Source organism: Lucilia cuprina, chromosome 3, assembly GCF_022045245.1.
Source record: "Lucilia cuprina isolate Lc7/37 chromosome 3, ASM2204524v1, whole genome shotgun sequence".
NCBI lineage: Eukaryota > Metazoa > Arthropoda > Insecta > Diptera > Calliphoridae > Lucilia > Lucilia cuprina.
This window is the reverse complement of record NC_060951.1, coordinates 5873791-5888879: the sequence shown is the minus strand read 5'-3', so window position 1 is coordinate 5888879 and position 15089 is coordinate 5873791. Positions and strand designations below refer to the sequence as shown.

The 15089-nt window shown below is 29.2% G+C and overlaps 3 protein-coding genes across 4 annotated transcripts; 2 read left to right on the top strand and 1 right to left on the bottom strand.

Annotated features, from left to right (window-relative positions):
• Window positions 1–2611: 2611 nt before the first annotated feature.
• LOC111685151 (zinc finger protein 286A-like) lies at window positions 2612–5140 on the bottom strand. Of its 2 annotated transcripts, XM_046945394.1 has the most exons (5): window positions 4873–5140; window positions 4563–4797; window positions 3725–4508; window positions 2925–3417; window positions 2612–2858 (listed from the first exon to the last, which is right to left on the bottom strand). In XM_046945394.1, the coding sequence occupies exons 1-5, from the start codon at window positions 5026–5028 to the stop codon at window positions 2682–2684; spliced, it is 1845 nt and encodes a 614-aa protein (XP_046801350.1). In that variant the 5' UTR covers window positions 5029–5140; the 3' UTR covers window positions 2612–2681. The 2 variants fall into 2 exon arrangements, with proteins under 2 accessions (XP_046801350.1, XP_046801348.1); XM_046945392.1 differs by having other exon boundaries at window positions 3725–4797.
• Window positions 5141–5313: 173 nt separating this feature from the next.
• On the top strand, window positions 5314–9679 carry LOC111685144 (caspase-8-like). Its single transcript, XM_023447384.2, has 6 exons — window positions 5314–5514; window positions 5584–6438; window positions 8757–8973; window positions 9043–9179; window positions 9253–9410; window positions 9479–9679. Exons 1-6 carry the CDS (start codon window positions 5419–5421, stop codon window positions 9609–9611), a joined length of 1596 nt encoding a protein of 531 aa, XP_023303152.2. The 5' UTR covers window positions 5314–5418; the 3' UTR covers window positions 9612–9679.
• Window positions 9680–10346: 667 nt separating this feature from the next.
• Window positions 10347–13891, top strand: LOC111685143 (caspase-8-like). The gene is made up of 6 exons (XM_023447383.2): window positions 10347–10531; window positions 10597–11439; window positions 11496–11709; window positions 13193–13329; window positions 13389–13546; window positions 13617–13891. The coding sequence occupies exons 1-6, from the start codon at window positions 10436–10438 to the stop codon at window positions 13741–13743; spliced, it is 1575 nt and encodes a 524-aa protein (XP_023303151.2). The 5' UTR covers window positions 10347–10435; the 3' UTR covers window positions 13744–13891.
• The last annotated feature ends 1198 nt before the right edge of the window (window positions 13892–15089 follow it).

Genomic DNA, 15089 nt, shown 5'->3' with positions numbered 1-15089 from the left:
ACCTATAATTTCATAATTTGTTTTCTTTGCAAAAATGTCAAAATTTTTTTTGTTTACAATTACAGTTACAGTGTAAAAAAACACCTGTTTATGTAGGAAAAAAATACTTAAAACTTTAGACTAAAAACAAAAAGACACTAAAATCGACTTTAGACTAGTCTAGAGTTTACACTATAAACTAGACTCTAGACTAGTTTAAAGTTGACACTACAGATTAGTTATAAATATAGACTACAGATTCGTCTAGAAACGATAGACTATGAAAGAAGCTAGTCTAGAGACTATACTAGGGACTAATGTAGAGACTAGACTGCAGACTAGTCTAAAGACTAGAATACAGATTAATCGACAGACTAGGTTATAGGCTAGACTACAGACTAGTGTAGAGACTAGACTACGTACTTGTATTAAGACTAGAATACAGACTAGTGTAGAGACTAGACTACAGACTAGAGTACAAACAGTCTAGAGACCAGACTACAGGCTAGTTTAGAGACTAGACTACAGACTACTTAAGAGACTACTATAAAGACTAGGATAGACTACAGTACAATGTAGAGACTAGAATATCTACTAGTCTAGAGACTAGACTACATACTAGTCTAGAGACTAGACTACAGACTATTCTAGAGACTAGACTACAGACTATTCTAGAGATTAGACTACAGACTAGTTTAAAGAGTAGACTACATACTAGTCTTAAGACCAGACTACAGACTAGTCTTAAGACCAGACTACAGACTAGTGTAGAGACCATACTACATACTAGACTGCAGACTCAGTCTAGAGACTAGTCTGTAGACTAGTTTAGAGGCTAGACTAGTCTAGAGAATAGACTACAGAGTAGTCTAGAGAATAGACTACAGAGTAGTCTAAAGAATAGACTACAGAGTAGTCTAGAGAATAGACTACAGACTAGTCTAGGGACTTTTCTAGAGGCTACACTACAAACTACTCTAGAGACTAGACTACAGACTACTCTAGAGACTAGACTACAGACTAGTCTAGAGACTAGACTGCAGACTAGTCAATAAATTAGTCTATAGACTAGAATACAGACTAGTTTAGAGTCTAGGCTATAGACTACTTTAGAGACTAGACAACAGACTACTTTAGAGACTAGACTACAGATTAGTCTAAATACAAGACTAGGGAGTAGACTACAGAATAGAGAGATTATAATAGAGAATAGAGGTCTAGAATACAGAATACATATAATAGATTATTCGCCTAAAGAGTAAAATTGAGGCTAGACTACAGAGTAGAACAGAAGTTAGACTACAGAAAAGTTAAGTCTACTGACAAAACTACAAAATAATCTACAGACTAGACAAGTCTAAAGCGCAGTATACAGAAGAGACTAAAGACTAGTGTAAACTACAGTCTAGAAACTAAACTGAAGTATAGTCTATAGATTAAAGTATATTCTTGTTTAAAGCCTAGTCTAAAGTCTATTTTAGAGTGATAGCATAGTTTTGAAGCCTAGTTTAAAACCTTGTTTAGGGTATAGTCTAGAGTCTGGTCTAAAGTCTAGTTTATAATCAGTTGGTCTGGGTTAGAGTCTAATCCAGAGTCTAGTTAATAGTGTGACCTATAGTCTATAGCCTTATGACTAACTTAAAAATTTATTAATCAAATTATTACATTATTAATTTATAACTTTGTTTTCCAACTCCCAAAACATAACTTTCCAAGTAATCCCTAGACACACACACAAATTACTGTCATTGTGCTCAATTCAGTAGATAATTTTTGTTTTTTCTTAAAATAACTAAAACAGTTTTTGTATTTAAATTGTAATAAAAACAAAACCTTAAAACTATTTTATATTAAACAAAAGAATCCTAGAAATTTCTTTAAGCATAATACATATATATATATATATAAAAAAACAAATTTAACCTTACAAAAAAACTATGCTATTGCACTTTCCTTTTCCCTTAAAAAAAAAAAAAACAACAACAAAAACCTATTTTAGTATTAACCTACCTCTCTATATAACCGGCCTGCTAAACCTAACAAACCCGCAGAAAAAATAAACTTTAAGTTGTTAGAAAACTAAAACAAATTATGTTTTTTTTATAAATTTTAAAATTCATTCCGTTAAATTTTTTTATAAAAAAATTAAAAAAAACTAATATTTTGGTGTATAATTGAAAAAAAAATTAAAATTTTTTTAATAACTATAAAAAAACAAGGCTTAATATTGTGCTTTTTTTTATTTTAACTAAAAACTAATAAAGAAAACTTTTCTGTTAAACAAGTGCTTCAAAGTAAGAAAGAAATTAATAAACAAGAAAGAAAAAAATTAATTATATATTTAGATTCTAATAATTATTAAATTATACAAATAAACAAAAGGAAAAAACCTATTATATATATAAAAAAACAAATAAAACCAACAAAATCAATTAAAATTAAAGTGTTTTTAATAAAATTATTTTATAAATCAAGATTATCAGGATCATACTAATGGTTAAGACCTTTTTTCTTTTTATTGCTTTTTACTGGATAGATGAAAGCCCCCGTATTCTAAATTTTAATTTAGAATAGGGCTTAGTGTACTTACCTGCATTGTTTAAGATCCACTTGAGCACATACACACACACTGTTGCTTTTTTAAACACCATAAGCGTTCAATTTTTTCAAGTTAAAAAAATATATATTATCTAATATACACACTATATATCATCGTTTAAAGCTATAAAACCAGGATCATCTACTAGTTCTTGATCAACAAGATCATCAGCATTATACTCCGTATCGGTATTGATAACAGCATCGGGATCATCAACATCTACCATTTCATAATGGCTATCTAAAAATTTCACATTTTTTTGATGCAATTTCAAATGATACTGAAACAAGAAAAATAACGCCGCAAATTATAAAAACAAACTCATTACTCAGTAGACTACACATACCTCCAAATGATGTTTTCTACGAAAAGGTTTCGAACAAAAACTACACTTAAATCTTGGCTCATCTTCGTGTATCGTTCGTACATGCATACGCAACGTCTTATGCGTGGCAAACTTATGATTACAAATATCACATTGAAAATTTTGTTCAGTATGCGTTAGAAGATGTGTTTTCAAGTGTTCCATCATTAAATAACTTTTGCCACAGATATTACAAACATATGGCCGATGTCCGGTGTGAGTGCGCATGTGTACCTTTAAATCGGTTTTAGCAATAAATGTTTTCTCACATTCCGTACATTTAAAATTTCGTATATTATTGTGTCGATTCATGTGATAGAGATAGTGGGCTTTTTGATTAAAGGTTTTCTGACAAATGTTACACTGATAGGCTGGCTGTTCGTTGTGTATTTTCATGTGTTGATGTAAACTGGGCAGGGATTTAAGTTCACGGGTACATATACTGCAGGGATATTTATTGTCATGTACTTCGATTCTGAAAATGACGGCGGCAAATTGGAAAACATAGTTTTTATTTAGTTCTGTTATCGTTGGGTCTTCAAGCGGCATTTTTGTAATTCATTAAAGAGATTGTGTTTTTTGTTACTTAATTACTTGCTTACTTACTTACTTACTTACTCACTTACTTACTAACTTACTCACTTACTTATTTACTTACTTACATACTTACATACATACATACATACATACATACATACATACATACATACATACCTACTTACTTACTTACTCACTTACTTACATACTTACTAACTTACCTACTTACTTCCTTTGTAACTTACCTATGTTTTTTATGCTCCTGTAGATTTTTAAATTCCAACTGACAGGGAACACATTTATATTCCCTTTTCTTACCCCCACCATCGACATTCTTCTTACGGTTAGTATTATTCAGTCTTCTTCTTTTCACCCGATTTGTACTTTTTAATTCTATCACATTTTCCAATGACTCTCCCTCATCATCACACATTTCCTCTTCGATTACATAGTCTATATCACTATATATTGAACTAGTCTCTTCTGGTTTTTCCTCTGTATATATATCATATTCCACAGAATTTGAATTGCTTTCATTTAATGTTTCTTGTTTGCTTTCATCGTCCAACAGCTCATAGATTTCGGTAACATAATCTGATTTATCAATAATCGGCTCCAAATCTAAACGAATTTGCGGTATTGTTTCTTGGGAGTTGTTTGGATTTTCGGTTACTTCTTCGGCAGAAAAACGATATTTTATGTCGGTAATGGTAGGTGGTTCGATGTCTAATTTCAATTGTTCGGTCAGTGTTTGTAAGTTTAGGGGAGCTGCCTTCTGTTCGGCATTTTTTTGGTCTAGAGTTTTAGAGAAATCTTCTGTTTGATATAAAGCACTTTCCTGTTCGATTTCTGATTGCTGCTGATAGTTCTCTTCCAGGTATTGAAACTCATTTTCATTGTTTGGATACTCAGAGTTTATACTTTCTTGGTATTCACTAGTTTGGGTTTCTGGATACTCATTCTCTATATTTTCATGCAATTCTTCTATGGAAGTTTTATCATACTCACTAACAGTATTTAAGGCAAAATCTTGCCGAGGAGTTTTGTCCTGATATTCACAGGTTATTTTAACATATTCATTTCCTAAGCTACCATATTCCTCTGTAGATTCCACCAGGTCCTGGCCATTGTCTTGAGCCGTTTCTTCATCTTTCTGTTCGGGTTTAATTTTATTTGAGTTTAACTGTTCTTCATATAGATTTTGTAAGTATTCCAAAGTCTTGTAGGCTTTGTCTTTGAGTTTTTTGAAAAGTTTCATTTGTAAATCACAACTATTGCACAAAAATTGCGGATAAATATCGCCCTTAGTGAGTGAAATCTAAATAACATAATAAAATTGAATAAAACATAAAATATTTGTTATATGTTTTTGTATCCCTTGACAAAGACTTACATCCAATAGATTTTCATATAGCAAACCAGCCTCACTTAACTGGAGACCATCCTCGTGTTCTCCGCTATTTTCATATAAACATTCATAATCACCATCCTGATTAGGGCTACGGCACACCCGGCAACTGTTTATTAAATCAGGATTTGTTATTAACATAATTTAATATATCTTTACTAATATTTTTAAATAAATTTAATATATTTTTAACGAAATTCCCCAGAAAAAGCATTTGTTTACCGCAGACAATCACAGAGAAGTGATGACAATATTAAAAAAAATAAAATCTAGCGTTTTTTTAAGAAAATAACCAACAACACTATTTTTGTACTTCTAAGACGATGAATAACTAAAATGAACGCCGTTACAATGTTTTACCAAAGAAAAGAATTAGCTTTGCATTAAATAAAATGTTTTAACGCCGTTTTTTTACTAACGGCGTTGAATCTTGTTATCAGCATCTGACTAATTCATTATTGTTTTGTTTTTTGTTTATTTTTTTACTTGAATAAAAACATAAACAGGGGAATTTTTAAGATAAACACATAAATGGGTTCAAAAGCAAAATCTTTTCAGGATTCTTTAAAAAATATCGATATCGAGGATTTACAATATGTCGAAACAGATTTATGTTTTTATCAACTGGTAAGTGTTGTTCCCTTAAAAACACGGATTTAATCTTAAACCGAAAATGACTAATACTTCCTATTCTAGGTATCTTTGGGATTCCTTTTATATGGTGATGACCGCACACGTAGTCAATTTATCTTACAAAGACTTATAATTTTAGCACAACATCCTCCCTCTGGCAAAGGCCTTACGGCTGGAGTAACTTCACTGGCCACCAGTGATGTATTAAGAAATTATGCCAAATTAAATCCTCAGAATTGGAAATTACATATTGTTGAAGCTTTGGCCATTATTAAAGCTAAAAGAGTATTGCGCAGATTGGGTTTATCCTGGCTAGAAATATATCATAAATTTTTACCTCATGTGGCGGAAATCAGTGTAAACATACATCCCCTACTTAAGGCGTTATATGTTCTAGCCGAACGCTTAACACCGGATCAGGCCAATCAGCTTATTCATTATATTAATACAAAATATCAAACTGATACCCAACATTTACGTTTCTATGACTGTTCCTATTTGGAGGTATTTCTGCTAAACTGGCTAAACAAACGTTTTATAGCTTTGGGCGATCGTCAGCTTAAAGGTTGTAATATACAACTACTGATAGAGTATTTTAAATTTAATGATATGGCTGGCATTAAGGATTTGCTAATAGAGACCATAAATCAAAATTTAAAAAATCCTGAAACTGATAATGTGGCTTTAGTGAATAATAACGATAGTCAAGATTCTGGTGTTTATATGTCACAGCAAATGGTTGATAGTAGTAGAACACTACCTACTGTTGACAATAAAGAAACAGTTGTCCAGCAGCCCTTAGCACAACAGTCAGACTTTGACAGTACGGAACGTTATTCAATAACAAGAAAAAATGCTGGTTTTATTTTGATTATAAATCAAAGTAGTTTTTATAAGGAAACTGATCCAAAATATCGGGTGAATATTAAGTTTTTTGTTTTAATCAAAAGTGGGGATTAAGACTAATCTTTAGTCTAGATTATAGTGTATTCTATAGTCTAGTCTTTTGTAATGTCGATAGTCTAGTCTATAGTCTGGTCTATAGTCTAGTCTATAGTCTAGTCTATAGTTTAGTCTATAGTATAGTCTATAGTCTAGTCTAGTCTATAGTCTAGTCTATAGTCTAGTCTATAGTCTAGTCTATAGTTTAGTCTATAGTATAGTCTATAGTCTAGTCTAGTCTATAGTCTAGTCTATAGTTTAGTCTATAGTCTAGTCTATAGTCTAGTCTATAGTCTGGTCTATAGTCTAGTCTATAGTCTAGTCTATAGTTTAGTCTATAGTATAGTCTATAGTCTAGTCTAGTCTATAGTCTAGTCTATAGTCTAGTCTATAGTCTAGTCTATAGTCTAGTCTATAGTCTGGTCTATATATCTCTAGTTAGTCCTATCTAGTCTAGTCTATAGTCTAGTCTATAGTCTAGTCTATAGTCTAGTCTATAGTCTAGTCTATATTCTAGTCTATAGTCTAGTCTATAGTCTAGTCTATAGTCTAGTCTATAGTCTAGTCTATAGTCTAGTCTATAGTCTAGTCTATAGTCTAGTCTATAGTCTAGTCTATAGTCTAGTCTATAGTCTAGTCTATAGTCTAGTCTATAGTCTAGTCTATAATCTAGTCTATAGTCTAGTCTATAGTCTGGTCTATAGTCTGGTCTATAATCTAGTCTATAGTCTAGTCTATAGTCTAGTCTATAGTCTAGTCTCTAGTCTAGTCTATAGTCTAGTCTATAGTCTAGTCTATAGTCTAGTCTATAGTCTAGTCTATAGTCTAGTCTATAGTCTAGTCTATAGTCTAGTCTATAGTCTAGTCTATAGTCTAGTCTATAGTCTAGTCTATAGTCTAGTCTATAGTCTAGTCTATAGTCTAGTCTATAGTCTAGTCTATAGTCTAGTCTATAGTCTAGTCTAGTCTAGTCTATAGTCTAGTCTATAGTCTAGTCTATAGTCTAGTCTATAGTCTAGTCTATAGTCTAGTCTATAGTCTAGTCTATAGTCTAGTCTATAGTCTAGTCTATAGTCTAGTCTATAGTCTAGTCTATAGTCTAGTCTATAGTCTAGTCTATAGTCTAGTCTATAGTCTAGTCTATAGTCTAGTCTATAGTCTAGTCTATAGTCTAGTCTATAGTCTAGTCTATAGTCTAGTCTATAGTCTAGTCTATAGTCTAGTCTATAGTCTAGTCTATAATCTAGTCTAGTCTATAGTCTAGTCTATAGTCTAGTGTATATGTCTAGTCTATAGATAGTCTCTAGTCTAGTCTATAGTCTAGTGTATAGTCTAGTCTATAGTATAGTCTAGTGTATAGTCTAGTCTATAGTATAGTCTATAGTATAGTCTATAGTCTAGTCTATAGTCTAGTCTATAGTCCAGTCTATAGTCTAGTTTATAGTCTAGTCTATAGTCTAGTCTATAGTCTATTGTATAGTATAGTCTATGGTCTAATCTACAGTCCAGACTATAGTCTAATCTATAGTCCAGTCTATAGTCTAGTCAATAGTCTAGTCTCTGGTACAGACTATAATCTAATCTATAGTCTAGTCTATATACTAATCTACAGTCCGGTATATAGTCTATATTATTGCCCAGACTATGATCTAATCTTTAGTCCAGACTATAGTATATTCTACAGTCTACTCTATAGTCCAGACTATAGACTATTCTATAGTATATTGTCTATTCTTTTATCTAATTTTTCTAGTCTATAGTCTAGTCTATAATCTAGTCTAGTCTATAGTCTAGTCTATAGTCTAGTGTATAGTCTAGTCTATAGTATAGTCTCTAGTCTAGTCTATAGTCTAGTGTATAGTCTAGTCTATAGTATAGTCTAGTGTATAGTCTAGTCTATAGTATAGTCTATAGTATAGTCTATAGTCTAGTCTATAGTCTAGTCTATAGTCCAGTCTATAGTCTAGTTTATAGTCTAGTCTATAGTCTAGTCTATAGTCTATTGTATAGTATAGTCTATGGTCTAATCTACAGTCCAGACTATAGTCTAATCTATAGTCCAGTCTATAGTCTAGTCAATAGTCTAGTCTCTGGTACAGACTATAATCTAATCTATAGTCTAGTCTATATACTAATCTACAGTCCGGTATATAGTCTATATTATTGCCCAGACTATGATCTAATCTTTAGTCCAGACTATAGTATATTCTACAGTCTACTCTATAGTCCAGACTATAGACTATTCTATAGTATATTGTCTATTCTTTTATCTAATTTTTTTCTATTTTAAAAAGCATCTCGTACCATTTATGCATGATGCCATATCTAAACGTAATGGCACTAATGTGGATCGTGATAAACTAAAGGAAGTTTTTTCCTCATTCGGTTATATACCGTTATTATATGAAAATCTTACACATTTAGAAATATTACATCAAATACGTGAAACTGTTAAGAGAAGTCTACTAAAAGATTCTATAATTATTTGCATATTATCACACGGCATGGAAGGTAAGAGAATAGAATAGAACATTTTGTTAAGGAAAACTTTTATTAACAACTTTTTTTATATATTTCAAGGGGTTGTTTTCGGTTCAAACAGTGTACCCGTAGCTATAACAGAAATTAAGGAAATCTTAACGAATGACACATTAAAAGGAAAACCTAAAATCTTAATAATACAAGCTTGTCAAAGGAACATAGCTACGGTGGATACGGTATTTAGGATGCGGTTTTTTTTTGAGGAAAAATGCAAAAATTAAACTTTCTTTTGTTTATTTTTTTTTTTAGAAAAGTTCTTCATCTATAAGAAATTTTTCTCCCGATGCCTATGCTGATATATTACTGGCCATGTCTTCCATGCCGGGTACCGATGCTATGCGTCATACTGAACATGGCAGTTGGTTTGTGGATGCTTTGTGTAAATTTATACAAAAATATGGTGATGGGTAAGTACTTTTTAAACTTTTCCCTGATTTTTTTTAACTTTGTTTTTCTTTTTTCTTTTTAAATATAGCAAACATATGATGGATATTTTAACTACTGTTATACGTGACATTTCCAAGCGTAAAGGTGATGCAAATCAAGTTATGCTGCCTTCAACTATAAGTACATTACGTAAAGATCTTTATTTGCCAAGTAGGAAGTAATATATGTAGATAAGGATATAAAAAAACTATTTTTATATATAAAATAATAAAGAGAAATGTTAAAAGATTTTATAAAAAAAAATTTTAAATTATTATAAATCGTTGGATTAACTATCTATCTATCTATCTATCTATCTATCTATCTATCTATCTGTCTATCTATCTATTTATCTATCTATCTATATACCTATCTATCTATCTATCTATCTATCTATCTATCTATCTATCTATCTATCTATCTATTTATCTATCTATCTATCTATCTATCTATCTATCTATCTATCTATCTATCTATCTATCTATCTATCTATCTATCTATCTATCTATCTATCTATCTATCTATCTATCTGTCTATCTATCTATCTATATATCTTTCAAAACAAGAGTGTTTTAAAAATTGTAAACAGTTAATACTAAATAAGGCAGCCACGTGTTTAATAACATTACTTTTAGTTAATTTATAATATTTTAAATGTTCCCTTGCCCTTTTCGCTAGTGTAACTATACTTATAAGTATTAGCATTAGGTTTTTCTTAACTTTTACTTTGTTGTTGTATTCTTAGCAAAAATTTGTCAACAAAAATTATTTTTGAGTGGCAACTTTGCTAGCTTTTGTTTTTCTTTTGCTATTATTAGTGTTGCCATGCAAATTTTTTCTTACAAAAAACAGCTAAAACGTCTTGAAAAGCATTGGAAAAAAATAACGTCAATTTAACAGCACTGTTAAACTTTTACAATAAAAAAATAAAAAAACAAAACAAAGAAGAAGCAGCATAAAACTAAAAACGAAAGAAGAAATTTTTTTGTTATAAATTCTAGGAAAAATGAGCTTCCGACCCAAAAACATTATGAAACGTATAGAGGACATAGCTGTGGAGGATTTACAATATATTGAAACTGATTTATGTTATTATCAATTGGTAAGTATAAACATTTCGAAAGAAGTTTCAAAACAAACAACTAATAATGACTAATAACTTGGCAGGTTTCTTTGAGTTTCCTATTGTTTGGAGCCGATAGTAACGCCTATGGTTATATATTACAAAAATTAATAATATTAGCACAACAACCACCTCAGGGTAAAGGTTTACAAGCAACAGGTCAATTAATTACCAGTGATATATTGATAAATTATACAAATATAAATCCTGAAAATTGGCGTTTACATTTAGTGGAAGCCTTAGCTATAATCCGGGCCAAAAAAGTCTTACGCAAATTGGGTTTGCCCTGGCAGGAAATCTATCATCATTATTTGCCACATGTAGCCGAAATAAGTGTTTATATACATCCTTTACTAAAGGTTTTATATAAAATTGCCGAACGTTTAACACTAGAACAGACCGGCCGGCTGATTCAATATATCCATACAAAATATGAAGAGTGTCAACATTTACGTTTCTATGATTATTCCTATTTGGAGGTATTTTTCTTAAATTGGTTGCTGAAACGGGTGATTGCTGTGGGCAATAGAAATTTGGAAAACTCTAATATGCAAATACTTATTGAATTTTTTAAATTTAATGATATGGATTCATTTAAGAATTTACTACTTGCAACCATAAATCAACAGTTAGATAACGTAACTATTAATCAAGAACAACAAGCGATCAACAATGATAGACTGGAGGAACAGCCGGACGTGGATAAAGATTCTGGCATTTCTGTATCGCACGATTCCTGTACGACTACCCAGCTTAGTGAAGTTAAAGCTGAATTATCTGGAGATTTTGATGCTGCCGAACGTTATAAAATAACTAAAAAGAATGCTGGTTATATTTTGATAATAAATCAAAATACATTCTATGAAGAAACTGATCCTAGTTTACAGGTAATTTTAACTTTAAAATTCATTCTTATATTTCTGTTAACAAATTTTCCCTTTAGCATCTATTACCAGAAAATAAATTTGATCCTCACCGTAGAGGTACCGACTTCGATCGTGATAAACTTAAAACAGTATTTTCCTCCTACGGTTATATACCTTTGTTATTTAATAATCTTACACATTTGGAAATTTTACATTACATACGTGAAACTACCAAGAAAAGTTTGCTTAAAGACTCCATTATTATTTGCATACTATCACATGGCATGGAAGGTAAGAGCAAAAATCTAAACATAAGTTAGTAAAAAATACTATTTTTTAAATAGAAAAATTGCACAAAATTTCACATTTTTCTTACATTTTAATGCAAATCAGCTTTAGAAAATTATTATTTTTTTCAATTTTAATAATTTAAAAAAGTAGTAGAAAAGTACTTTTTTCAATTATAAAAATTTAAAAAAATAAGTTCATTAACATTTTCCTGCAATTAAAAGTAAAACTTACGAACTAGAAAAAATAGAAAATTTTGTTTAATTTTAATCTAAATGAAAAAGTACTTTTCTACTACTTTTTTAAAAAGTGAAAATTTGTATAAAATTATGCATCAAACAGGTCGTATACACAAACAGGGAAGCAAAAATAGAAAATTTAAAAGATTTTGCTTTAATTTAAAAAAGTACTTTTCTACTACTTTTTTAAAATTTTTAAATTTTGCGTATTTTTTTATTTCTTCTTTATATTTAACTAAAATTAGAAGTAAAATACAAAATTTTGACTTTTTTGCATCAAAATGAAAAAAAGTACTTTTCTACTACTTTTTTAAAAAGTGGAAATTTGTATAAAATAATGCATTTAACAAGATTTTTACATGACTAAGGAGGCAAAAATAAAAAAATTATAAGATTTTGCTTTATTTTAAAAAAGTACTTTTCTACTACTTTTTTAAAAATGTAAAAATTTGCTTCTATTTTCCATTTTTCCTTTATGTTCAACTAAAACTAGAAAAAATAGAAAATTTCGTTAAATTTTGATCTAAATGAAAAAAGTACTTTTCTACTACTTTTTTAAAAAGTGAAAATTTGTATAAAATTATGCATCAAACAGGTCGTATACACAAACAGGGAAGCAAAAATAGAAAATTTAAAAGATTTTGCTTTAATTTAAAAAAGTACTTTTCTACTACTTTTTTAAAATTTTTAAATTTTGCGTATTTTTTTATTTCTTCTTTATATTTAACTAAAATTAAAAGTAAAATACAAAATTTTGGCTTTTTTGCATCAATAATGAAAAAAGTACTTTTCTACTACTTTTTTAAAAAGTGAAAAATTTTATAAAATAATGCATTTAACAAGTTATTTACATGACTAGGGAAGCAAAAATAGAAAATTTATAAGATTTTTCTTTAATTAAAAAAGTACTTTTCTACTACTTTTTAAAAAATTTCTAATTTTCAGTTTTTTTTTATTTCTTTTTTATATTCAACTAAAATTAGAAGTAAAATACAAAATTTTGGCTTTTTTACATCAATAATGAAAAAAGTACTTTTCTACTACTTTTTTAAAAAGTGAAAATTTTTATAAAAAAATGCATCAAACAAGTTATTTGCATGACTAAAGAAGCAAAATGATGAAATTTATTAGTTTTAGTCTTAATTGTAAAAAGTATTTTTCTACTACTTTTTTTTTGCTTTAAATTAGAAAAAATTTAATTAATTTTTATGTTGTTTCCTTCAAATCTATGTTACGTTTTATGACAGGTGCTGTATATGGCTGTAATTCGATACCGGTAGCCATAGCCGAAATAAAAGAGATACTAACTGCTGACACCTTGAGGGGAAAACCAAAGATGCTTTTATTTCAAGCCTGCCAAAAGCATGATCCAAAAGTCGATACGGTATTTTCGAACATTTAAAAGACTAAAGCTTTTACATCTTGATACTATTCTTATTTTAGACAAGTACAAAATCCATTCAAAACTTTTCACCTGATGCCTATGCCGACATACTGTTGGGTATTTCTGCCATAAAGGGTACCGAATCTTTAAGAGATCCTGAAAAAGGTTCCTGGTATATTGAATCGTTATGTAAATTTGTACAGAACTATGGTAATCGGTAAGTTGTAAAAGTTTTTTTTCACAATTTTCTGTTCATTTTCTTTTTCTTTTCTCAAAAACTATTTTAGCAAACATATGGTTGACATTTTAACGGCTGTTACTAGAGAGATATCGAATAAACGTGCATCCGAAAATGATTTTATGCTGCCCGAAACCTATACAACATTGCGCAAAGAACTCTATTTGCCTGCTTAAAGGAGGATCATCATCTAGTCTTTGAATACATAAACAATGTTTTGTTTTTAATTTGCTCTCTATAGTAAAGTTTAACTATAAAAGTTTATTCTTCTAAGTCATTGTAACAATTTTTTAATAAAAATTTAGTTTAATTTAAAAAAAAGTACTTTTTTACTACTTTTTTATAATTTTCAGCATTTTTTTATTTCTTCTTTATATATAACTGAAACTAGACGTAAAATACAAAATTTTGGATTTTTTGCATCAATAATGAAAAAAGTACTTTTCTACTACTTTTTTTAAAAAGTGAAAATTTTTATAAAATAATGCATTTAACAAGTTATTTACATGACTAGAGAAGCAAAAATAGAAAATTTATTAGTTTTTGTCATTTTAATAAAAATTTAGTTTTCTGTATTGTTTCATTTATAAAATATTATACTTAAAGTTCCTTAAAGTATGGCTTTGTTTAGTGTGCAGGGAAGTATAGAAGGTGCTAGTGTATAGTATAGTCTAATGTATACACGAAACTTTAGTGTATATTCTAGTCTATTGTATAGACTTTAGTTTTTAGTCTTTTTTAATATAAAGTTTATATAAAATTACCACAACAGTAAATAAAATGTTAATATATTAAGCAAAGTCAACAACCTTTCATTCGTTTAATAAAATAATAAATTCTGTTAAAAAATCTTTACTTACATTGTTTAATTATTTCCATATCCGTTGCAGCTGATTTTTTTTAATTTGTTCTCTGTTTTTTTGCTTAATTTCTGACCTTTTTTCTATTTTCTTTTAATAAACATACATTTTCTTAAAAACACTTTCATATCTACTACTTATTCTTTTTTATTTACATTTTTAACATATGGCTTCATTAACATAACTTTTTTACATTTCCTTTAACATTTCAACTTAGCACTGCATTAACACTTTTCTTATTAAGCAAACAATAACAACAAAAGGAAACAGCAAAAATTACGGAAACTTCATCAATAACACATTCATTATTTTTTCTTATATTTCTTTTTCTTATATTTTTCTCTAAGCTTTAATTTCTCTCTTACTTTGCTCTGCTCTTTAAAGCTTTCTCTTATCTCATCATTTCTCACTAACACTTTAACACTCTTTGTATTAACGCTACGAACGGCCCGGTGAAAAGGAAACAACGACCGGCGCAGATTTTCTTGCAAATTTTTCAACAGATTTTCTTATATTTTCTTTTAGATTTTCAAGGAAATTTTTTTGTACACCTATTAAACTATAGTTTTATTATATTTTTATGCAAAAATATTTAAATATTTCTTATTTTTTCTTTTAAAATTTAACAAAAAACACCACGACACTTCTTCTAACCAACCGAA

Excerpts from the sequence above, each read along its gene's own strand:
- LOC111685151 (XM_046945392.1), bottom strand. The coding sequence starts at position 5,028 with ATGTTAATAACAAATCCTGATTTAATAAACAGTTGCCGGGTGTGCCGT. Across the intron at positions 3,418-3,724 it reads CAGGAGCATAAAAAACATAG|AATCGAAGTACATGACAATA; the intron begins GTAAGTTACAAA and ends CGTCATTTTCAG. Across the intron at positions 2,859-2,924 it reads GTAGAAAACATCATTTGGAG|TATCATTTGAAATTGCATCA; the intron begins GTATGTGTAGTC and ends TTCTTGTTTCAG.
- LOC111685144 (XM_023447384.2), top strand. The coding sequence starts at position 5,419 with ATGGGTTCAAAAGCAAAATCTTTTCAGGATTCTTTAAAAAATATCGAT. Across the intron at positions 6,439-8,756 it reads AAACTGATCCAAAATATCGG|CATCTCGTACCATTTATGCA; the intron begins GTGAATATTAAG and ends TATTTTAAAAAG. Across the intron at positions 9,411-9,478 it reads ATACAAAAATATGGTGATGG|CAAACATATGATGGATATTT; the intron begins GTAAGTACTTTT and ends TTTTAAATATAG.
- LOC111685143 (XM_023447383.2), top strand. The coding sequence starts at position 10,436 with ATGAGCTTCCGACCCAAAAACATTATGAAACGTATAGAGGACATAGCT. Across the intron at positions 11,440-11,495 it reads AAACTGATCCTAGTTTACAG|CATCTATTACCAGAAAATAA; the intron begins GTAATTTTAACT and ends TTTTCCCTTTAG. Across the intron at positions 13,330-13,388 it reads ATGATCCAAAAGTCGATACG|ACAAGTACAAAATCCATTCA; the intron begins GTATTTTCGAAC and ends TTCTTATTTTAG.